The sequence below is a fragment of the Aquarana catesbeiana genome, linkage group LG08, assembly GCF_042186555.1.
Source record: "Aquarana catesbeiana isolate 2022-GZ linkage group LG08, ASM4218655v1, whole genome shotgun sequence".
NCBI lineage: Eukaryota > Metazoa > Chordata > Amphibia > Anura > Ranidae > Aquarana > Aquarana catesbeiana.
In genome coordinates this window covers 284721535-284747587 of record NC_133331.1, presented here as the reverse complement: position 1 = coordinate 284747587, position 26053 = coordinate 284721535, and the positions used below count along the sequence as shown (strand labels likewise).

Here is a 26053-nt window from a genome sequence, read left to right as displayed (position 1 = left end):
GTAAATGGGGAGAGTCATTGTAGTTGCGGTTACTTATGGTTGTTTGCCCTGCTTAACCTCCTGCCACCCACATAACACATGTGCAAGTCACCATTTGCCCAACTGTCCATCCAGAGCCTCTGGTTTATAGACCAGATACATCCTAAATATAGAGCCATTTATCCAACTGTCCATCCAGAGCCTCTGGTTTATAGATCAGATACATCCTAAATATAGAACCATTTGTCCAACTGTCCATCCAGAGCCTTTTGGTTTATAGACCAGATATATCCTAAATATAGAGCCATTTATCCAACTGTCCATCAAGAGCCTCTGGTTTATAGACCAGATACATCCTAAATATAGAGCCATTTATCCAACTGTGATTTTAATAATGCTTAAAGTGAAACAATAAAAGTGAAATATTCCTTTAAATTTCGTACCTGGGGGGGTGTCTATAGTATGCCTGAAAAAAAGTCATTTAAAAGTAATAGCGGCTATAGTGAATTGTCAGGTCTCGGCAATACAGATAAAAGTCATTGAAAAAAAACAGCCTGGGATCCCCCCAGTCCATTACCAGGCCCTTTGGGTCTGGTATGAATTTTAAGGGGAACCCCGAACCAAAATTTTTAAAAACATTGCGTGGGGGTCCCCCCAAATTCCATGCCAGGCCCTTCCAAAAAAACGGCCGTTTTTAAAACTTATTTTGCATTGATGCATGTCCCCCGGGGCAGGACCCAGGACCCCAAATGCTTTTTATGACAATAACTTGCATATAAGCCTTTAAAATTAGCACTTTTGATTTCTCCCATAGACTTTTAAAGGATGTTCCGCGGCTTTCGAATTTGCCGCGAACACCCCAAGTTGTTCGCTATTTGGCAAACAGGCGAACACTCGATGTTCGAGTTGAACTTTCGTTCGACTCGAATGTCAGGCTCATTCCTAGTAGTCCCACCCCTTACCTATATAAGAACTCTCAAAGCGCAGAACGGGCATACGGTGGGTAGCCTCCCACAAGGCAGGGCGTTTTAATTCTTTTCTATTTTTTGGATTTGGCGGGCGTTTCTTGTGGTTTTTACTTTTTGACACTTTTTAGTGAATGGGTAGGTACCAGATACCCATTCACATAGGGAAGGCCAGGATCTGGGGGCACCCTTGTTAAAGGGGACTTCCAGATTCTGATAAGCCCCCCACTCGCAGACCCCGACAACCACAGCCCAGGGTTGTCGTGAGGAGGCCCTTGTCCCCATCTACATGGGGACAAGGTGCTTTGGGGTGGGGTGGGGGAGTTGTTAGGGATGCGGGCGGCCAGCTTCCAGGCCCACTGCCTAACAACCAGCTTTCTTCACACAGAATCAGAATCGGTCGATCGTTTTTTGATCGATCCAAGTTCTAATTGTTCTGAAAGAGTTTATTTTATTATCTTTATTTATTATCCATCCACAGAGAGGAAAGTCCTGTACAGATCACATGACCACACCAATGATGACGATGGACAAAGACCAAAGTCACATGACAGAGAAGATATTAGACCTCACCCTGGAGATCATCTACCTGCTGATTGGAGAGGTGAGGAGGATTCTGGGAGGTCAAATTACGTCATTTTCATCTCTACTAATAAAACACTGAGCTGAGGGGAATTCTGGGAATATTATACAATCATCTTTCTATTAAATAATTGCTGAATGTATGAAGTGAAGATGACGTGGCCTGATACAGGGGAGATTCTGGGAATGTCACTGAATGAATTTCACATTTCTCATGACGTCTCTCAATAGGGTTACACAGTAGTGAAGAAGACATCCGGTGAGTATGTTACCTCCAGTAGACATCACTGTGTGTCAGAGGGATGGAGAGGAACCCCGAGACACATCACTGTCCCTTCATCTGTCCCCCTGACTCCTTTATGTGACAAGAAGAAGATTCTAGAAGTCACCAAGAAGATCATTGATCTGCTGACAGGAGAGGTGAGCGGTGCCGGGAATTCTGGGACATTATCCAGTAACAGACAAGGGATGTGTCTGGATGGTGACTGTATCATTGTGTGTGTCAGGTTCCTATAAGGTGTCAGGATGTCACTGTCTATTTCTCCATGGAGGAGTGGGAGTATTTAGAAGGACACAAGGATCTCTACAAGGACGTCATGATAGAGAATCAGCAGACCTTGAATTATGGAAAATTAGGAAAAAATAAACTTTCCTTGAATGAGATGATATTGAATCTCGCCATGGAGATCATCCACATGCTGACTGCAGAGGTAAGAAGGATACTAATATGATAGTATGACATCACCCTATCTCTAATAATCGGATACTAACCAGTTTGGAGAGGTGAGGAGGTTTCTAATATTTTATGTATTGTTGTATATCACAGGACTGTGCTGTAGTTATGAAGACATCTCTTGAGAATATTACAAAAAGGAAAAGTCCCTGCTTGTCTACAAGAACCAGAGAAAGACAAAACCCCATTACTGCGTCTCCACCTATCTTCCTGAATCTTGAGAGAAACAGCAAGAAGAAGATCCTAGAAGTCACCAACAAGGTCATTGAGCTGCTGACAGGAGAGGTGAGCGGTGCTGGGAATTCTGGGACATTATCCAGTAACAGACAAGGGATGTGTCTGGATGGTGACTGTATCATTGTGTTTCTCAGGTTCCTATAAGGTGTCAGGATGTCACTGTCTATTTCTCCATGGAGGAGTGGGAGTATTTAGAAGGACACAAGGACCTCTACAAGGACGTCATGATGGAGAATCAGTCGCCCCTCACATCACCGGGTAAGAGGAGACCTTATTGTAAAGGAGACAGCAACACAGAAGGTCTAACTAGATAAACCTGAAAGTATTTTCAGTTTGCTTCTACAAGTATAGGGTATGTAGTTTGAGCAAACATTTAAGAAACTTCACAGTCTATGGTAAGATGAGATTCATATAGAATTGGTTGACCAGGTGAGTTAAGATGTCAGTTTAATTTGAAAAAAGTCATGTAACCTACCTGAAGAATGCTGTCTTTATTAAATTGCTACATAGTAAGGTTGAAAAAAAGAAATAAATCAATTGAGTTCACCCAATTAGTATTCATCACACTACTGAATGAGGAGGAGATACTGTACACTATATGAAAGGTCCATCTCCATTCCTCAATATAACATCATGTTCCCAACAAATGAGGAGGAGATACTGTACACCAGGGGTAGGCAACCTGGGGCCCTTCAGCTGTTGCAGAACTTTAAGTCTCATCATGCCTCTGGAAGTAATTGTAACTGCCAGCCTTGCAATGCCTCATGGGAAATGTAGTTCCACAACAGCTGGAGGGCCCCAGGTTGCCTACCCCTGCTGTAAACCAATGTTTCTCAACTCCAGCCCTCAAGTACCCCCAACAGGTCATGTTTTCAGGATTTCCCTCAGATGAAACGACTAAGGCAGTGAAACTGATCAAATAACCTGTGCAAAGTAATGGAAACCCTGAAAACATGACCTGTTTGGGGTACTTGAGGACTGGAGTTGAGAAACATTACTGTACACCATATGAAAGTTTCATCTCCATTCCTCAATATAATGGCATGTTCCCAACAAATGAGGTGGAGATACTGTACATCATATGAAAGGTCCATCTCCATTTTTCAATATACAGTCATGATCCCAACAGTGAAGATACTGTACACCATATGAAAGGTCCATCTCCATTCCTCAATATAATGACATGTTCCCAACAAATGAGGAGGAGATACTGTACACCATATGAAAGGTCCATCTCCATTCCTCATTATAATGACATGTTCCCAACAAATGAGGAGGAGATACTGTACATCATATGAAAGGTCCATCTCCATTCCTCAATATAATGTCATGTTCCCAACAAATGAGATGGAGATACTGTACACCATATGAAAGGTCTATCTCCATTCCTCAATATAATGTCATGTTCCTAACAAATGAGATGGAGATACTGTACACCATATGAAAGGTCCATCTCCATTCCTCAATATAATGTCATGTTCCCAACAAATGAGGTGGAGATACTGGACATCATATAAAAGGCATCTCCATTTTTCAATATACAGTCATGATCCCAACAGTGAAGATTAGGGATGAGCTTCGTGTTCGAGTCGAACCCATGTTCGACTCGAACATCGGCTGTTCGATCGTTCGCCGAATTGCGAACGTTATGGGCCGTTCGCGCTAAATTCGTGTGGCGCGTCACGGCCCATAATTCACTGCGGCATCGCAGTGCATTGCTGGCTGATGATTGGCCAAGCATGCACTATGACCCGCATGCTTGGCCAATCACAGCGCCGTCAGTAGAGAGAGCTGTAATTGGCCAAAGCCAGGGTGGCTTTGGCCAATTATGGCTCAGGGGATTTAGTACACACCCCACACTATATAAGGCCGCCTGCACGGCGGCCCTGTGTAGTGTGTGTTCCGGTGTGCTGAGAGATAGAGAGAGAGAGAGACAGTGTCATTTGATTTGAGTTAGATAGATTAGGCAGAACAGTCAGTCAGTTAGCTGCACTTACAGTGTATTGTGTATATATATGCATCCCAGGTGTTGCATATATATATATACACTGTATTCAGTTTAGCTAGATCCGTTCCTGTTATCTTCTATCTAGACTATTTACATTTAATGCAGTGCGTCCTGCTCACAGTGTTCAGCTAGATCCGTTCCTGCTATTTACATTTAGTGCAGTGCGTCCTGCTCACAGTGTTCAGCTAGATCCGTTCCTGTTATCTTCTAGACTATTTACATTTAGTGCAGTGCGTCCTGCTCACAGTGTTCAGCTAGATCCGTTCCTGCAATTTACATTTAGTGCAGTGCGTCCTGCTCACAGTGTTCAGCTAGATCCGTTCCTGCTATTTACATTTAGTGCAGTGCGTCCTGCTCACAGTGTTCAGCTAGATCCGTTCCTGCAATTTACATTTAGTGCAGTGCGTCCTGCTCACAGTGTTCAGCTAGATCCGTTCCTGCTATTTACATTTAGTGCAGTGCGTCCTGCTCACAGTGTTCAGCTAGATCCGTTCCTGCTATTTACATTTAGTGCAGTGCGTCCTGCTCACAGTGTTCAGCTAGATCCGTTCCTGCTATTTACATTTAGTGCAGTGCGTCCTGCTCACAGTGTTCAGCTAGATCCGTTCCTGCTATTTACATTTAGTGCAGTGCGTCCTGCTCACAGTGTTCAGCTAGATCCGTTCCTGTTATCTTCCTACTGACAGGCAGGCTTGTCTGGTTACAGTATATAAAGCTACCTGAAGAAAATTACAGGTGTTCTATTTGATCCTATTAGTACCACGGTCAGGCAGCTAGACTATTTACATTTAGTACAGTGCGTCCTGCTCACAGTGTACAGCTAGATCCGTTCCTGTTATCTTCCTACTGACAGGCAGGCTTGTCTGGTTACAGTATATAAAGCTACCTGAAGAAAATTACAGGTGTTCTATTTGATCCTATTAGTACCACGGTCAGGCAGCTAGACTATTTACATTTAGTACAGTGCGTCCTGCTCACAGTGTACAGCTAGATCCGTTCCTGTTATCTTCCTACTGACAGGCAGGCTTGTCTGGTTACAGTATATAAAGCTACCTGAAGAAAATTACAGGTGTTCTATTTGATCCTATTAGTACCACGGTCAGGCAGCTAGACTATTTACATTTAGTACAGTGCGTCCTGCTCACAGTGTTCAGCTAGATCCGTTCCTGTTATCTTCCTACTGACAGGCAGGCTTGTCTGGTTACAGTATATAAAGCTACTTGAAGAAAATTACAGGTGTTCTATCCCAGCTTAGTGCAGCTACAGGCCATTAGTATGTCTGGAAGGCCAAGAAGGAGAGGCAGACAGTCACAAGCCAATAAGAGAGGGCAAGCAGGCTCTGTGTCTAGTGCTGGTCGTGGAGACGGTGCATCCTCATCAGCACGTGGCCATGGGACACGCTTGGCCTTTTTTTCGGCAGCTGGCCATGTTGAGCCGCAACATGCGGAAGACTTGGTCGAGTGGATGACCAAGCCGTCCTCATCCTCCTCATCCTCTCTCACCCATGCCCAGGGTGCTTTGTCTGGCAAAGCAGCGGCCTCTTCCCTCAGCTCAATGTCATCAGTGACTCCTTCCCTAGCTCCACCATGTCCTCATGAGGATTCCCTCGAACTGTTTGACCACAGTGTTGGGTACATGCTCCAGGAGGATGCCCAGCGTTTGGAAGGCTCTGATGACGATACTGAGCTCGATGAAGGCAGTAACATGAGCGCGGACAGAGGGGGTGCCCAAGAAGGACAGCAATCTGGCAGTCATGCTCCCCCTGCTGCAGCATACTGCCAGGTTTGCTCCAGTGATGAGGAGGGAGGGGATGATGAGGTCACTGACTCAACGTGGGTGCCTGATAGGAGAGAGGAGGAGGAGGAGGAGGAGGAGGAGGAGGAGGCGGCAGCACATCACCAACGAGGCAGGATGCCCTCCAGGGGCCAGCCTAAGGGCAGCACATTGACTGCATCACACCCCAAAGCTCCACATGTGCAGGGCGCTGCAGTCTCTGCGCGTTATTCAAAAAGTTCTTTGGTGTGGGCCTTTTTTGAGACGAGTGCATCAGATCGCACCGCTGCTATTTGCAACATATGTCTCAAGCGTATCTCGCGTGGCCAAAATATCTCCCGCTTGGGTACCACATGCTTGACCAGACATATGTTGACCTGCCATGCAGTTCGTTGGCAAGCGTATCTAAAAGACCCACACCAAAGAACAAAGAGGATCTCTCCTTGCTCCTCATCAGCTGAGATTTCCAACCCCACTAGACCTTCAGTCCTCTCTGAGACCTGCAGTGAGAGGAATGAAGGTGTAGAATTAGGTGTGTCACAGCCAAGTACTTGTGGGCAATCTGCTTTTGGTACACCGACGTCAGATTGTACCAGGCAAATTTCCCTGCCCCAGCTGCTGCACCGCCGAAAGAAGTTTGCTCCCAGCCATCCACATGCCCAGCGGTTGAATGCTAGCTTGGCAAAATTGCTAGCACTTCAACTGCTGCCTTTTCAGTTGGTAGACTCTGCCCCCTTCCGTGAGTTTGTGGAATGTGCGGTTCCTCAGTGGCAGGTACCCAAACGCCACTTTTTCTCACGGAAGGCGATTCCGGCTCTCTACCGGCATGTGGAAGGCAATGTCCATGCCTCGCTGGACAGGGCGGTCAGCGGTAAGGTGCATATTACCGCTGACTCATGGTCCAGCAGGCATGGACAGGGACGTTACCTAAGTTTCACGGCGCATTGGGTGACTCTGCTGGCAGCTGGGAAGGATGCAGGACAAGGTGCAGTAGTGTTGGAGGTTGTTCCGCCACCACGCCTCCAAAATGCTGATTGTGACACACCTCTCTCCTCCACCCCCTCCTCTTCTTCTTCCTCCATGGCCTCTTCCTCGGAACCAGCGGTGCTCCGTAGGCGTTCAAGGGGCTACGCAAGTACGCAGGCCAAAAGATGCCATGCGGTGCTTGAGCTGGTGTGCTTGGGGGACAGGAGCCACACTGGGGCAGAGGTTCTGTCAGCTCTGCAGGGGCAGGTTCAGAGGTGGTTGACGCCACGCCAACTTAAGGCAGGAATGGTGGTTTGCGACAATGGCACCAACCTCCTCTCTGCCCTCCGACAGGGACAAATGACCCATGTGCCCTGTTTGGCTCACGTCCTTAACTTGGTGGTGCAGCGGTTCTTGGGCAGGTACCCGGGCTTACAGGATGTCCTGAGGCAGGCCAGGAAAGTCTGTGTGCATTTCCGCCGGTCATATAATGCCAGTGCTCGGCTGACGGACCTCCAAAAGGAGTTTAACCTGCCCAAGAACCGCCTAATCTGTGACATGCCCACCAGGTGGAACTCAACGTTGGCCATGCTGCAGCGGCTGCACACGCAGCAGAGGGCCATCAATGAGTACCTGTGCGACTATGGCACCAGGACAGGGTCAGGGGAGCTTGGTTTTTTTTCCCCACGCCAGTGGGCCATGATCAGGGATGCATGCACTGTCCTGTCACCATTCGAGGAGGCCACGAGGATGGTGAGCAGTGACAGTGCATGCATCAGTGACACTGTCCCCCTTGTCCACCTGTTGGAGCACACGCTGCGTGGAATAATGGACAGGGCACTTGAGGCAGAACAGAGGCAGGAAGAGGAGGACTTCCTTAGCTCTCAAGGCCCCCTTTATCCAGACAGTGTTCCTGCGTGCCCGCCGATCACACAGGAAGAGGACGAGGAGGAAGAGGAGGAGGAGGAAGATTGTGTCAGTATGGAGGTGGAGCCTGGCACTCAGCATCAGCAGCAGTCTTTAAGGGATCAGTCCCAAGAAACACATGGACTTGTACGTGGCTGGGAGGAGGTGGCTGCGGACCATGTCGTTCTTAGTGACCCAGAGGACTCCGGACCGAATGCCTCAGCAAACCTACGCTGCATGGCCTCCCTGATCCTGCAAAGCCTGCGTAAGGATCCTCGTATTCGTGGTATCAAGGAGAAGGACCAATACTGGCTGGCAACCCTCCTTGATCCACGTTACAAGGGTAAGGTTGCGGACCTTATCTTGCCATCGCAGAGGGAGCAGAGGATGAAACATCTTCGGGAGGCCTTGCAGAAAGGTCTGTGCAACGCGTTCCCAGAGACTGGGAGGTTACAAACTCCTGTTTCTGGACACCGTGTTGCTGAGGCTTCGGTCAGTCAAAGAAGGAGCGGTGGAGAAGGTGGCCGTCTGACCGATGCGTTCAGACAATTTTTTGGTCCGCAGCCCCAAGGTATGATCGGTTCCAGCAACCATCGCCAGCGTCTGTTTTACATGGTGCAGGAATACCTAGGGGCAAGATCAGACTTGGACACCTTTCCCACCGAAAATCCTCTGGGTTACTGGGTCTTGAGGATGGATCACTGGCCAGAGCTTGCACAGTATGCAATTGAGCTACTGGCCTGTCCTGCATCCAGCGTTCTTTCGGAACGCACATTCAGTGCTGCTGGAGGCGTGGTAACCGATCACAGGGTGCGTCTGTCCACCGACTCGGTCGATCGGCTGACCTTCATAAAAATGAATGAGTCTTGGATCACCACCAGCTACCAAGCACCTGATGCTGATGTAACCGAATAATTTTTTTTGAAATCTCAGATCCCTTCAAAGACTGCCTATGCTGATGCTGAGTGACTATCCCTGAGTAATTATCCTCTTCCTCCTCAATCATCACGCTGATAGCTTGTAAGAACATTTTTGGTTCTGGGCGCCACCACCAGTGCCTAAGGCACAATTTTTCAGCCCCTGTTTAACAGGGGCGTGTAATTACAATTTTTGATGTAATACTTTGCAGCAGGGCTCGTTCCTGCATTCCAACTAGAGTGTCTGTGAGGGGTTGCAGTGTTGTGGCACCAGCACCAGTGCCTAAGGCCCAATTTTTCTGCCCCTGTCTAACAGGGGCGTGTAATTACAATTTTTGAAGCAATAATTTGCAGCAGGGCTCGTTCCTGCGTTCCAACTAGAGTGTCTGTGAGGGGTTGCAGTGTTGTGGCACCAGCACCAGTGCCTAAGGCCTAATTTTTCAGCTCCTGTTCAACAGGGGCATGTAATTACAATTCTTGATCTAATATTTCACAGCAGGGCCCTGTGAGGGCTTACAGTGTTGTGGCCACAGCAACACCTAAGGCCCAAATTTCTGCTGAGTATATAGGGCAGGACCCTACTTTCAAACATCTAACTTACAAACGACTCCTACTTGCAAACGGAAGGAGACAACAGGAAGTGAGATGAAATCTACCCCTAGGAAGGGAAATTCTCTCCTGTAAGAGTTAATATGGGAAAACAATTTCTCCTTTCCACTGATGCTTTCCAATCCTTGTTCCACAAAAAAACCCAAATTTTCAAAAAACATTTTTCATTGGGACAAAAAAGTGAGGTGAAATCTTCTGAAGAGGAGGAAAGACAGCAAAACAAATGTCACAGGGGTGATAACCCTTCCCTATGTTTTCCAAAAAGCTTAGAAAAGATTTTTTGGCTGGAGCTAAACACGTTAAAAATGTTCAAAATTACAAACAGATTCTACTTAACAACAAACCTACAGTCCCTGTCTTGTTTGCACCGCCTGTATACTGCTGTTCAGAGTATATAGGGCCTGGTGGCCCCACACCTTTCCTTATTTTAATTTGGGTGCGGGGTTCCCCTTAATATCCATACAAGACCCAAAGGGCCTGGTAATGGACTGGGGGGTACCCATGCCGTTTGTCTCACTGATTTTCATCCATATTGCCATGACCCGACATGACATTAAACCCGCAAGCAGTTTTAAATTAGATTTTTTCCTTTAAAAATGACATTTGGTGCAGGGACTGTTCTAAACATGGGAAACACGCGTCACTTTACAGGCATACTATAGACACCCCCCAGGTACGATATTTAAAGGAATATTTCACTTTTTTTTTTTTACTTTAAGCATCATTAAAATCACTGCTCCCGAAAAAACGGCCGTTTTTAAAAGTTTTTTTTGCATTGATACATGTCCCCTGGGGTAGGACCCGGGTCCCCAAACCCTTTTTAGGACAATACCATGCAAATTAGCCTTTAAAATGAGCACTTTTGATTTCGAACGTTCGAGTCCCATAGACGTCAATGGGGTTCTAACGTTCGTGCGAACTTTCGGTCCGTTCGCGGGTTCTGGTGCGAACCGAACCGGGGGGTGTTCGGCTCATCCCTAGTGAAGATACTGTACACCATATGAAAGGTCCATGTCCATTCCTCAATAAAACAAGGTCATCAATGTACAATCAGTGGTACCTCATGTAGTTGGTTTGGTGTATTGTACTCAATCTGATTTTTTTATGTTTTCATATAGTATTGGTGACTGCAAAATGTGAATTCCTTTATATTTTAAATTTACTTTCTAACAGATGGACACCATGTCAGGAAGACCTCGGAGGGAGATATTTTTTCATCTCCAGATTATGATGCGGAAAATAATGAGATTACTGAATATTTTCCTGAAGTAAACCAAATGAGTGAAATGACACACCACAGACCATATCATGTGGAGACATCAATGGATCCCTCTAATCCTGAGGAATCTTCTGACCAATCACATCCTGTTACTTCAGATATCCATCTCCATTCTCACAGTGCAGATCCATCAACACCTCCATCTATACCCAAGGAGTCTTCTCTAATCCATGAAGGATTTCCCACAGGAGAGAGTTCATTATCTTGTTTGGAGTGCGGGAAATATTTTAAGAGGAAATCTGAACTTCTTCTACATCTTAAAACTCAAACCATGGAGAATCTTTCAGGTTCAGAGTGCGGGAAATCTTTCACTGAGGAAAGCAAACTTCTTACAGACCAGAAAAGTCACAAGAGTAATAATACAAATTCATGTTCAGAGTGCGGGAAACACTTCATTAGGAAAGCGAGCCTCATTATACACCTGAGGAGTCACACAGGCGAACGTCCTTATTCATGTTCAGAGTGCGGGAAATGTTTCTCTCAGAAAGGAGGCCTCCTAATACACCAAAGAATTCACACAGGTGAGCGACCATATTCCTGTTCAGAGTGTGGGAAATGTTTCACTCAAAAATCAAGCCTTCTTCAACACCAGAGGAGTCACACAGGTGAGCGTCCATATTCCTGTTCAGAGTGTGGGAAAGGTTTCACTCACAAAGAACGCCTTCTTAAACACCAGAGAACTCACACGGGTGAGCGTCTGTTTTCATGTTTAGAGTGCGGGAAATGTTTTACTCACAGAGGAAGCCTTGTTTATCACCAGAGATCTCACACACGTGAGGGTCCATATTCTTGTCCATATTCTTGTTCAGAATGTGGGAAATGTTTCGCTCACAGAGGAAGCCTTCTTACACACCAGAGAAGTCACACAGGTGAGCATCCGTATTCCTGTTCAGAGTGCGGGAAAAGTTTTACTCGGAAAGAAAGCCTTGTTTATCACCTTAGAAGTCACACAGGTGAGCGTCCGTTTTCATGTTCAGAGTGCGGGAAATGTTTTACTAGGAAAGTAAGCCTTGTTGATCACCAGAGAATTCACACAGGTGAGCGTCCGTTTTCATGTTCAGCGTGCGGGAAATGTTTTACTCTGAGAGGAAACCTCGTTGATCACCAGAAAAGTCACACAGGCGAGCGTCCGTATTCCTGTTCAAAGTGCGGAAAATGTTTCGCTCTGAAAGGAAACCTTCTTCAACACGAGAGAAGACACATGGGCGAGCCTCTGTATTTATGTTTACAGTGTGGGAAATGTTTTACTCTGATAGGGAACCTTCTTCAACACCAGAGAAGTCACACAGTGAGCGTCCATATTCCTGTTCAGAGTGTGGGAAATGTAACGCTCACAAAGGAAGTTTTCTTAAACACCAGAGAAGTCACACAGTGAGCGTCGGCATTCATATTTCATTGGAGAGGACATCTAATTAGACATCAGAGAACCCAACCCCCCCCCCCTGCTGTAGCGGCCTGATACAGTTCCTGGCTCAGCACATCAAGAAAAAAGGAGGTTCCCTGTAACCGCACATCCATGTGGACCTTAGGACCAGTGTAAAAGTGGCAACCTCAGCCTGGACTCCAACCAGACCACGTGACCGACGCGTTTCGCTCCGCCCCTCAGAGATTAGTCATGTTTCTGCACAGCTTGGGGTTTTCTGCAAATTATGGATGTTGCAGTGTTTGCACAGCAGTTTTCCAAATGAAATTTTGTGGGAAAAAATAAACTTTAATGAATTTTATTGCACACAAACACAAGATAATACCTATTTTTTTTTTTGTAAAATATAAAAGATAATGTTACACAACGAGTAAATAGATACCAAACATGTCACGCTTTAAAATTGCATCTATCCGTGGAATGGCGGCAAACTGCGGTGGTTAAAAATCCCCATAGGGGATGCTTTAAACGCCTTTACAGGTTACCAGTGTAGAGTTATTAAGGAGGTTTGGTGATTTTGGTCCCACTCTGACGTTCGCGATGATACCTCACATGTGTGGTGTGATCACCATACATGTTCCCATTTGCACATAAGAACGGGGGGTCGGGGTGCTTTTAAGGTTTTTTTTTATTAGTAATTTTGTACAAAACTTTTTTTTACTCTTTTTTTTTTGGATTAACTTTATTGCTATCACAAGGGATTAACAACATCCCTTGTGACAGCATGGACCATAAAAGGTCCTCTTTTTCGAGAGATCTGGGGTCTGCTAGACCCCAGTTCTCTCCTCTGGCCTCCAATGCAGCCAATCAGACACAGATCGATCTGACGGCCAGGTAAACAAAGAGGCAGAACTGGAAGTGACAAGATACTCATCGCTTCCTGTTCTGGAGTCACAGAGAGAGAGAGGAACAACATCAGTTCCACTCTCTCTGTTCTGTGCAGGCATCACCACCAGTTGAATTGCTCACGGGGCTCCGTGATCGGACAGCAGAGCCTGGGAAAGGCGGCGGTGGTGGGAGGGGGGTGGGACCCCCTTCCGCCACCTGCAGAAGTGATCAAGTCTCTATTCAGCTGGAAAGTGAATTTCCGACTGAAAATTTTCATACCAGGATGATGCCTGTAGATGTCCATGGACATCCTCCCAACGGGAAGTGGTTAAGCTTTGACAATAAAACCTGAAAGCTGATTGGTTTCTATGTAGAGCTGCATCAGATTTTGCACTCTTGAGTTTTAGTAAATAACCCCCAGTGATTTTAGAAATGCTTAAAGTGAAACATTAAAAATGCAAAACGCAAGCCCCTCTACAGATATCCCTATGGACAACTAGATGACTGATTGTGATTTTCCCACTTGGGTCTAGATACTAGATACTCATTCTACTGCTCATGTCTTTACAAAAAAAAATGCATCATACTCATAGCTCCTAACCATCCCTGATTTTGAGGGACTGTCCCGGATTTCGAGGGACTGTCCTGGATTTTGAGGGTCTGTCTCTGATTTCTAGGGACTGTCTTTGATTTGGAACAAAGTCCCTCTGTCCCTCTTTCCTCCTCATTTCTCCCTCATTTTGGTCTGAACTATAGAGTTGTATATAAAATGTATATTTTTATCTTTCAAAAAGTGTTTTCCAGCGCTAAACCTTTCATCCAATTCCTAAATTGCATTTGTCAATTTCAAAAGCCAATATAAAAAAATGTCATTTAAAAATTTAAAAAAAATTAAAAAAAAAAAAAAAAACACTTGTGGGCTTAACCAATCATTTTTTTTTGTATAATTCTCCTGTAAGGGGGTGGGGCAGGGGGTGTGTCCTACTTTTGCAAATTGGTGTCCCTCGTTCCCATCTCAGAAAGCTGGATGGTATGACCATACTACATACTATGATACCATTTAGACTGTTACTGTTTGTAATTTGATATTTTTGTACGGAGGTAATGGCCCCTGCGAGGGCGTGTTTGGCCTCTTTATGTTTCGTTTTGTATTTCTATGCAAAATCAATAAAACTTGAAAATTTCATTTTAAAAAAATGTGAAAAAAATCAATAAAACTTATTAAAAAAAAAAATGTAAAACTCCACACAAATAAATGTCATGCGGTTTCCCACTAATTCTGGTCTGGAATAGATTTTAAGGGGGAAACCTGAAAAAAGAAATTATAGGCTCCCCAAAAATCCATAGCAGACCCTTATCTGAGCATGCAACCTGACAGACCAGGAAAGGGAGGTGGGGGTTCACCCCCCCCCATCTTGAAGTATACGAGGTCACATGCTCTCAACATGTGGGGCACGTACATGACAAAGCACCTTGTCCCCATGTTGGTGAGGACATGGGCTTCTTCTCTACAACCCTGGCTCAGGGCTTGTGGGGGATCTGCAAACAGGAGTCTTCTTGGAATTGGAAAACCCCCTTTAACAATAAGCCAGCTCCCAGAAACCACCATCATGTGAATGAGTAAATTATACATGGTACCCCTACTCATTCACCAAAACAAAATGTAAATAGGAAAAAAGCACACGTGAGGTTTTTTAGGAAACCTTTGCTGCTATAGTGTGGGCCGGCTGTGCAGAATCACGTATATATACTGTACATGATTCTGCTCTTCCGGGTAGGAGGCACTAGTGCGCCTCTTGTGCTGTGATTGGTCACAGCACAAGCCTTTCAGCGGGTGCCGACCAATGGATGTCCGCCTGAACCTGCTGATCGGCAAGGAGGAAGGCAGGACAGAGCTCTGTCCTGTGAGTGAGATGTTTCCCTGCAAAGCAAGGAATAAAAACCAGCGCATCTCTTAGTGAAAGCACCACATTGTAAACATATAAACACTAGTTAGACACACATTTTACTCTTTGATCGCCCCTGATGTTTAACCCCTTCCCAGCAAGTGTCACTAGTACAGTGGCAGTGCATATTTTTTAGCACTGATTGGTTCCCACAAAGTGTCAGTTAGTGTCAGACTGCCTGACGCAATATTGCAGCTATAAGTTGCTAATCACCGCCATTACTAGTATAAAACATTTTTTAAAAATTCCAGTATATACCCCATAGTTTGCAGATGCTATAACGGCGCAAACCAATCAATATACGCTTATTGGTATCTTTTTCACCAAAAATATATAGCAGAATATATATTGGCCTAAATCGATGAAGAATTTTTCACATTTTTTTATTACATACCTTTTTATAGCAGAAAGTAAAAACATTTTTTTTTTCCTCAAAATTGTCGTTTTTTTTTTTTTTGTTTATATCGGAAAAAATCGATCAAATACCACCAAAAAAGAAAGCGCTATTTGTGGGGAAAACTGACCTAAATTTTATTTATGTACAGCGTTTCATGACCGCACAATTGTCAGTTAAAGTAACGCATTGCGTATCACAAATAATGGTCTGGTTATGAAGGGGGGTGAATCTTCTGGAGATCAAGTAGTTAAAAAATGCAAAGGTCTTGGTGGCGGTGTAAGAAAATTTGGAGTAAGGAAATTAATACTGAGGTAAGAAATTTGTGGGAATGTCCAAACCAAAAAAGGAAGAAGAAGAAGAAGGGATTACTCCCGATGATCACAGAAAAATCAATAGACCTTTTTTGGAAGGCAGGAGAACATCAGATGACATCAAATAACTAATAAGTGTTTGCGAGTAAGTGGAAGAACAATTCGAAGGGGGACGCAGCTCCGGGGGTCTTCTTCCAACTTCGGGGGTCTCTTCCGACTTCTCCGCTCTCCCCGGTTCTTCTCCTGCTCTCCGGCCTCTTCTTCCGGTCCCCAGCCTTTTCTCCAATTCTCCGGTTCTTCTCCCGCTCTCCGGTTCTTCTGCCGGGCTCCTCCGCTATCTTCTGCTCATTTGCCGCTGTCTTGCTAGTAATTGCCCGGTCTTCTCCGTCGTCTTGTTCCCTCTTCTCTTCTTCCGATATTGACACAACGCTCTCTCCCGCTGTAATGCTGTGTGAGCGGTGTGCACTGACTTGTATAGGCATGGGGCGTGGTCACCGGGTGATGTAATCCGGTGACCTGCCCCTTATGACGTCATAGTCCCGGGACATGATGGGTCTGTGCCGTCATAAGGGGTGGGGTCACCGGATGACATCACTCCGTGACCACGCCCTTATTAAAGGGGGCTCCCGGATTACGATAAGCCCCCCACCCACGGACCCCAACAACCAACCAGGGTTGTCGGGAAGACGCCCTTGTCCTCATCAACATGGGGACAAGGTGCTTTGGGGTGGGGGGCCGCAGGGCGCCCCCCTCCCCCAATGCACCCACCCCTCTATGTTGAGGGCATGCGGCTTGGTTCGGTTCAGGGGGGGGGGGGGGCGCTTGCTCGTCCCCACCCCCTTTCCTTACCGGCCGGGCTGCGTGCTCGGATAAGGGACTGGTATGGATTTTGGGGGGGACCCCATGCCGTTTTTTCGGCGTAGGGGGTTCCCCTTAAAATCCATACCAGACCTAAGGGACATTGTCACCTCCCTCTCGCGCTCGCTGCAGTAGGAAAATGTATTTTTCCTATTGCAGCGAGCGTGAGATGTACAGTACCCTGTCGCCAAGAACCAGCGCGAATATTCTCGCGGGCAGGTGCTGTAGCTGCCCTAGCGTCGTATTTGGTCCGTCGGACCAGCATACAGATGGGCTTCCAGAAGGGCTTCCCGATAGGAACTGGGTCCGGCGGAGTTCCAGCGGAAAGATTTGAAACATGTTTCAAATCTAAAGTCCGTCGGATTTTCGTCCGAAAAGGTCAGTCGGAAGTCCAATGAAGCCCACACACGGTCAGATTGTCCGCCGGATTCGGTCCGTCGGACCAGTCCGGACGAAAAGTCCGCTCGTGTGTACGCGGCATAAGTCTTGTAAGTTGGGTGGTGGGGCCTCTATGGATATGACTTGTTCTTAATCTAGCACATCCCACAGATGCTCGATTGGATTGAGATCTGGAGAATTTGGAGGCCAAGTCCAACTTGTTTTCCTCAAACCATTCTTCAAATTCATCAGACCGGACCATCTTCTTCCATTGTGCTGTGGTCTAATTCTGATGCTCATGTGCCCATTGTAGGTGCTTTTGGCTGTGGACATGGGTCGGCATGGGCACCCTGACCGGTCTGAGGCTACACAGCCCCATACACAACAAACTGTGATGCTCTGTGAGTTCTGACACCTTTCTATTGGGACTAGCATTAACTTTTTCAGCAATTTGAGTTCCAGTAGCTTTTCTATTGGATCAGAATACACAGGCCAGCCTTCCCTCCCCACATGCATCAATGAACCTTGGCCATCCATGATCCTGTCACCGATTTTCCTTCCTTGGACCACTCTTGGTAGGTCCTGACTACTGCAGATGGGGAACATCCCACAAGATCTGGAGGTGTGGAGTTGCTCTGACCCAGTTTTCTAGTTAGTACAATTTGGCCCTTGTTAATGTCACTTAAATCCATACTTTTGTCCATTTTTTCTGCTTTCAACACAGTAACTTCAGGGACAACGTGTTCATTTGCTGCCTAATAGATCCAAACCACTTTCAGATGCCATTGTCACGAGATAATCCATGTTATTCACCTTACCTGTCTGTGGCCATAAGGTTATGTCTGATTGGTGTATATTCCATACCTGTGGGACCTCTGTGGAAGAGCTTTAGTAGCAGCTATTATTACAGTGATCACCAAGGTTTTCTGGGCCAGATCTGAGTGGCTGCCTTCCTGTATAGTGACCACAGGTGTTTGCTTGTTCCACATGGCCGCCGTTTAGAGAACGCCTTTCTTTATCAATGAGGCATCCTCTACTGTGGGGGTCAGCAAGTTGTTGGTTGCGGTCAACTGCAGGGGGGGACGGGACAGGTGGATAATGACCATGACTCTGCCTCCCCCAACCTCTGCCTACCTCCTGTTAACTGCAGAATGGACAAAGGTCCTAGCAACCAATCATCAGCTTGGTATTGTGAACTCCAGCAGCTCCCACTCCTGCCTTCCACCCAGTACTATGCTGTCTCCTGATCTCCGCCCTGATGAACACACTGGCAGGTGGGAAGTGCTACCTACACAGTGCTGTGTGTATGTGGGCGGCCGGGGGCACACTGTTGGAGCGGGGACAGAGGACACTACCGGGGGTGGGGGTTGATGTGAAGGGGGTCAGATGAAACTGATTTGGGGGGGCGTACAGGATACTAGTGGGGGGGGGAGGAACGGGGCAGAGAACACTACATTGGGGGTACAGAAAAGTACTGTGCGGGAATAGAGGACACTACAGTGGGGGGGGGGGGTGATGTGAAGGGGCAGAGGACGCTGCATTGGGGGGGAACAGAACACTACTGTGGGAGGGAGGGAGCAGAGGACACTACAGTGGGGGAAGTGATGTTGAGGGGCAGAATACACTGCATTGGGGGGGGGGGGGTACAGAACACTACTGTTCAGGGGGGCAGAGGACACAGCACTGGGGGGGGTATAGGACACTACAGTGGGGGAGGGGTGATGTGAAGGGGGCAGGGGACACTATTGTGGGGGGCAGAGGACACTACAGAGTGGTGGGGGGGTGATGTGAAGGGGGCAGAGAATGCTGCATAGGAGTGTTACAGAACACTGATGTGGGGGGAGGGTGCAGAGGACACTACAACTACAACGGAGGGGGTGATGTGAAGGGGCAGATGACAATTCGTCGGGGGGGGGGGTACAGAACACTACTATGGAGGGAGGGGGGCAGAGGACACTACAGTGGGGGGGATGTGAAGGTGCAGAGGACACAGCATTGAGGGGTACAGCACACTACTGTGGGGGGAGGGGGGCAGGGGACACTGCTATGGGGGGCAGAGGACACTAAAGTGGGAGGGTGATGTGAAGGGGACAGCGGACACTACTGTAATGCTGTCTTTTTATCTGGAGCTTGGTAGGTTATTTTTTTTAAAGCCCCCCCCCCCCGGATCTTTGCTATCCTCCATGTTGTCCAGGTAGATCTCAACCTCTGGGGGTTGCCTACCCCTGCTCTAGTGGGATGAGGTGGAAAGGCTGGGGTGGTGATGTCACAATCTCCACCTCGTCCAATGGAGCCCTTCCCAAGAAAGTGACCCCCTGTGGTTAGTATGTAGCAGGACAACCAGGACCTGGAAGCCGCTGGCGATCGCTGAAGTAGCACCGTGATTCTTGGCTTCCACTGCGGTCCCTCAGGTATGGAGTATGTACACTTATACTCCAAGGTGGACCGATGTAACTGGAGTTCAACTTTAATTATTAATAAGTAATTAATAAAAGTGATGCCCGTCAATCTATTATTTTGTCCCATGGTAATGGTGCACCAGATTTGAGGGTGCTTAGGATGCGTGCGCTAAAATGTTGGTGCCAAACGGAAGTTCTGTTCACTGCTATTTCCATTGCTCTGGTAGCGGTTTATATTTTTGAATTCTTCTTCAATTGGAACATTGGCTCGAGGGCTTCAATATTTTGGCGCACACAATCAGATATTTATAGAATTTTTCACAAAGCACTTCTAATGTGATTTGGCTCAGCCGGCGTAGCACAACATAGAACTTCTCTTATAATTGGGCGCACGGAAAACGCGGCAATATTTACACCACAAAACCAATGTATTTCTCTTTGTTAATTCCCCCCATTGTGTCTCTGGACAGCAGCTAACACTACGTTGCTGGGTGACAACGGACACAGCCAAGTCCTATCATGCCATTGGCTGTGGTCTGCACATGCCCAGTAACTTCACCTGACTGTGTGGCGTGGGGGGGGGTTCCCCGCCCTGTGGGCGTTTCAGGAAGTACTACATTCCTGCCGTTATTGGTTGCCTAGCAATAACAGAAGCTGAGTTTCTTTATTGTCGACCAGTTCAGCTCTTGTGCTGGAGCGTTGTAATTGTATTGGGCTATTCGGGAGACGTTTTCTGAAGGAGGTATTTATTACAAGTTTTCACTATTATCCTTTTTAGGCTGGATTTATATCTGAGGTGAGAGATTTTCAGTTTTTTCTTTTTTTTATTTGAATGTATTTTTTTACGTTTTTGCGTAAATGAGTGTATTAGAACCAAATCTCATACATTTACATGTGTATTCAAGCTTCGGACATTTTTGTTTTGACTAATCAAAAGCAGGTGTTTCCATTGAAGTCCATTTGGCCAAAAAATACCCAATTCATCATCAAAAGTAGTCCACAAAGCTTTTGGTGCATCAGACATTGAGCTACAGGCACCATATATGATCAGGGCTCATATATGAACAGCCATCATTAAAATTTGTGGGATTTTGTTTATTGAGAGTTTTGTATCTTTGGGTTTCAAGCTACAAACTGCTTAGGTGTAAATGGGGAGAGTCATTGTAGTTGCGGTTACTTACGGTTGTTGCTATGCTTAACCTCCTGCCACCCACATAACACATGTGAAAGTCACCATTTGCCCAACTGTCCATCCAGAGCATCTGGTTTATAGACCAGATACATCCTAAATATAGAACCAATTATCCAACTGTCCATCCAGAGCCTCTGGTTTATAGACCAGATACATCCTAAATATAGAGCCATTTATCCAACTGTTCATCCAGAGCCTCTGGTTTATAGACCAGATATGTCCTAAATATAGAGCCATTTATCCAACTGTCCATCCAGAGCCTCTGGTTTATAGACCAGATACATCCTAAATATAGAACTATTTATCCAACTGTGATTTTAATAATGCTTAAAGTGAAACAATAAAAGTGAAATATTCCTTTAAATTTCGTACCTGGGGGGTGTCTATAGTATGCCTGAAAAAAAGTCATTTAAAAGTAATAGCGGCTATAGTGAATTGTCGGGTCTCGGCAATACAGATAAAAGTCATTGAAAAAAAACGGCCTGGGATCCCCCCAGTTCATTACCAGGCCCTTTGGGTCTGGTATGAATTTTAAGGGGAACCCCGAACCAAAATTTAAAAAAAAATTGCATGGGGGTCCCCCCAAATTCCATACCAGGCCCTTCCAAAAAAACGGCCGTTTTTAAAACTTATTTTGCATTGATGCATGTCCCCCGGGGCAGGACCCAGGACCCCAAATGCTTTTTATGACAAAACCATGCATATAAGCCTTTAAAATTAGCACTTTTGATTTCTCCCATAGACTTTTAACCACCTCAATACAGGGCACTTACACCCCCTTCCTGCCCAAGCCATTTTTCAGTTTTCAGCGCTGTCGCACTTTGAATGACAATTGCGCGGTCATGTTACACTGCACCTTAATTAAATTTTTATCATTTTTTTCCCCACAAATAGAGCTTTCTTTTGGTGGTATTTGATCACCTCTGCGGTTTTTATTTATTGCGCTATAAACAAAAGAAGAGGGACAATTTTGAAAAAACACAATATTTTTTACTTTTTGCTATAATAAATATCCAATTTTTTTTTTTTTTTTTAACAAATTTTTTCCTCAGTTTAGGCCGATACGTATTCTTCTACATATTTTTGGTAAAAAAAAATTGCGATAAGCGTATATTGATTGGTTTGCGCAAAAGTTACAGCGTCTACAAAATAGGGGATAGATTTATAGCATTTTTATTATTTATTTATTTTTTACTAGTAATGGCGGCGATCTGCAATTTTTATTGTGACTACGATATTGCGGCGGACACATCGGACACTTTTGACACATTTTTGGGACCATTCACATTTATACAGCGATCAATGCTATAAAATTGCATTGATTACTGTGTAAATGTGACTGGCAGGGAAGGGGTTAACACTAGGGGGCGCTCGAGGGGTTAATGTATGACCTAAGGAGGTGATTCTAACTGTGGGGGGAGGGGACCGACTGGGGGAGGTGACCGATCGCTGTCCCTATGTACAAGGGACACGCCATCGGTCTCCTCTCCTCTCTGACAGGACGTGGATCTGTGTTTACATGCACAGATCCACGCTCCTGCTCTGTTACCCGGCAATCGCGGGTGCCCGGCGGACATCGCGGCCGCCGGGCACGCGCACCGGGTCCCGAGTGACGCAGCGGGCGCGCGCGTGCCCCCTAGTGGCTCGGGAGGGCGAGGACGTCATATGACGTCCTCCCAGAACAACAGAAGCCTCGTCCAGCCGTCATATGACGGTGGGCGGTGGCTTAGCGGTTAAAGGATGTTCCGCGGCTTTCGAATTTGCCGCGAACACCCCAAATTGTTCGATATTTGGCAAACAGGCGAACACCCGATATTCGAGTTGAACTTTCGTTCAACTCGAACGTCAGGCTCATTCCTAGTAGTCCCGCCCCTTACCTATATAAGAACTCTCAAAGCGCAGAACGGGCATACGGTGGGTAGCCTCCCACAAGGCAGGGCGTTTTAATTTTTTCTATTTTTTGGATTCGGTGGGCGTCGTGATTGACGATATTTGTTCTTGCTATTTATTATTTTTTTAATGTTGCTTGTGGTTTTTACTTTTTGACACTTTTTAGTGAATGGGTAGGTACCAGATACCCATTCACATGGGGGAGGCCAGGATCTGGGGGTCCCCTTGTTAAAGGGGACTTCCAGATTCTGATAAGCCCCCCACTCGCAGACCCCGACAACCACAGCCCAGGGTTGTCGGGAGGAGGCCCTTGTCCCCATCTACATGGGGACAAGGTGCTTTGGGGTGGGGGGGGTTGTTAGGGATGCGGGCGGCCAGCTTCCAAGCCCACTGCCTAACAACCAGCTTTCTTCACACAGAATTAGAATCGGTCGATCGTTTTTTGATCGATCCAAGTTCTAATTGTTCTGAAAGAGTTTATTTTATTACCCATCCACAGAGAGGAAAGTCCTGTACAGATCACATGACCACATCAATGATGACGATGGACAAAGACCAAAGTCACATGACAGAGAAGATATTGGACCTCACCCTGGAGATCATCTACATGCTGATTGGAGAGGTGAGGAGGATTCTGGGAGGTCAAATGACGTCATTTTCATCTCTACTAATAAAACACTGAACTGAGGGGAATTCTGGAAATATTATACAATCATCTTTCTATTAAATAATTGCTGAATGTATGAAGTGAAGATGACACAGGGGAGATTCTGGGAATGTCACCCGAATGAATTTCACATTTCTCATGACGTCTCTCAATAGGGTTACACAGTAGTGAAGAAGACATCTGGTGAGTATGTTACCTCCAGTAGACATCACCGTGTGTCAGAAGGATGGAGAGGAACCCCGAGACACATCACTGTCCCTTCATCTGTCCCCCTGCCTCATTTATGTGACAAGAAGAAAATTCTAGAAGTCACCAGGAAGATCATTGGTCTGCTGACAGGAGAGGTGAGCGGTGCCGGGAATTCTGGGACATTATCCAGTAACAGACAAGGGATGTGTCTGGATGGTGACTGTATCATTGTGTGTGTCAGGTTCCTATAAGGTGTCAGGATGTCATTGTCTATTTCTCCATGGAGGAGTGGGAGTATTTAGAAGGACACAAGGATCTCTACAAGGACGTCATGATGAAGAAACAGCAGACCTTGAATTATGGAAAATTAGGAAAAAATAAACTTTCCTTGAATGAGATGATATTGAATCTCGCCATGGAGATCATCCAGCTGCTGACTGCAGAGGTGAGAAGGATACTAATATGATAATATGACATCACCCTATCTCTAATAATCACACTAACCAGTCTAGAGTGGTGAGGAGGTTTCTAATATTTTATGTATTGCTGTATATCACAGGACTGTGCTGTAGTTATGAAGACATCTCTTGAGAATATTACAAAAAGGAAAAGTCCCTGCTTGTCTACAAGAACCAGAGAAAGACAAAACCCCATTACTGTATCTCCACCTATCTTCCTGAATTTTGAGAGAAACAGCAAGAAGAAGATCCTAGAAGTCACCAATAAGGTCATTGAGTTGCTGACAGGAGAGGTGAGCAGTGCTGGGAATTCTGGGACATTATCCAGTAACAGACAAGGGATGTGTCTGGATGGTGACTGTATCATTGTGTGTGTCAGGTTCCTATAAGGTGTCAGGATGTCACTGTCTATTTCTCCATGGAGGAGTGGGAGTATTTAGAAGGACACAAGGATCTCTACAAGGACGTCATGATGGAGAATCAGTCGCCCCTCACATCACCGGGTAAGAGGAGACCTTATTGTAAAGGAGAGAGCAACACAGAAGGTCTAACTAGATAAACCTGAAAGTATTTTCAGTTTGCTTCTACAAGTATAGGGTATGTAGTTTGAGCAAACATTTAAGAAACTTCACAATCTATGGTAAGATGAGATTAATATAGAATTGGTTGACCAGGTGAGTTAAGATGTCAGTTTAATTTGAAAAAAGTCATGTTACCTACCTCAACAATGCTGTCTTTATTAAATTGCTACATAGTAAGGTTGAAAAAAAGAAATAAAGCAATTGAGTTCACCCAATTAGTATTCATCACACTACTGAATAAATGAGGTGGAGATACTGTACACTATATGAAAGGTCCATCTTCATTCCTAAATATAACGTCATGTTCCCAACAAATGAGGAGGAGATACTGTACACCATATGAAAGGTCCGTCTCCATTCCTCAATATAACATCATGTTCCCAACAAATGAGGAGGAAATACTGTACACCAGGGGTAGGCAACCTGGGGCCCTTCAGCTGTTGCAGAACTTCAAGTCTCATCATGCCTCTGGAAGTAATTGTAACTGCCAGCCTTGCAATGCCTCATGGGAAATGTAGTTCCACAATAGCTGGAGGGCCCCAGGTTGCCTACCCCTGCTGTAAACCAATGTTTCTCAACTCCAATCCTCAAGTATCCCCAACAAGTTATGTTTTCAGGATTTCCCTCAGATGAAATGACTGCGGTAATTACTAAGGCAGTGAAACTGATCAAATAACCTGTGCAAAATAATGGAAACCCTGAAAACATGACCTGTTTGGGGTACTTGAGGACTGGAGTTGAGAAACATTACTGTACACCATATGAAAGTTTCATCTCCATTCCTCAATATAATGGCATGTTCCCAACAAATGAGGTGGAGATACTGGTCATCATATAAAAGGCCATCTCCATTTTTCAATATACAGTCATGATCCCAACAAATGAAGTGAAGATACTGTACACCATATGAAAGGTCCATCTCCATTCCTCGATATAATGTCATGTTCCCAACAAATGAGGTGGAGATACTGTACACCATATGAAAGGTCCATCTTCATTCCTCAATACAATGTCATGTTCCTAACAAATGAGGTGGAGATACTGTACACCATATGAAAGGTCCATCTCCATTCCTCAATATAACGTCATGTTCCCAACAAATGAGGAGGAGATACTGTACATCATATGAAAGGTCCATCTCCATTCCTCAATATAACGTCATGTTCCCAACAAATGAGGTGGAGATACTGTACATCATATGAAAGGTCCATCTTCATTCCTCAATACAATGTCATGTTCCTAACAAATGAGGTGGAGATACTGTACACCATATGAAAGGTCCATCTCCATTCCCCAATATAAAGTAATGTTCCCAACAAATGAGGAGGAGATACTGTACATCATATGAAAGGTCCATCTCCATTCCTCAATATAACGTCATGTTCCCAACAAATGAGGTGGAGATACTGTACACCATATGAAAGGTCCATCTCCATTCCTCAATATAACGTCATGTTCCCAACAAATGAGGAGGAGATACTGTACACCATATGAAAGGTCCATCTCCATTCCTCAATATAACGTCATGTTCCCAACAAATGAGGAGGAGATACTGTACACAATATGAAAGGTCCATCTCCAT

The 26053-nt window shown here is 45.7% G+C and overlaps 2 protein-coding genes across 2 annotated transcripts in view; both read left to right on the top strand.

The window, feature by feature from the left end:
• LOC141106765 (uncharacterized) overlaps positions 1–26053 on the top strand; it is a 136032-nt gene that overhangs the window by 62318 nt on the left and 47661 nt on the right. The gene's annotated exons all lie outside the window — the stretch shown is intronic.
• Positions 1–26053, top strand: part of LOC141104664 (uncharacterized) — a 30696-nt gene that overhangs the window by 543 nt on the left and 4100 nt on the right. The window contains exons 2-7 of the mRNA XM_073594331.1: positions 1426–1548; positions 1758–1946; positions 2033–2236; positions 2353–2544; positions 2631–2754; positions 10849–12075. Of these exons, the coding sequence (XP_073450432.1) occupies positions 1450–1548; positions 1758–1946; positions 2033–2236; positions 2353–2544; positions 2631–2754; positions 10849–12075 (2035 nt within the window). The 5' untranslated portion in view covers positions 1426–1449. The remainder of the gene's footprint in view (positions 1–1425; positions 1549–1757; positions 1947–2032; positions 2237–2352; positions 2545–2630; positions 2755–10848; positions 12076–26053) is intronic.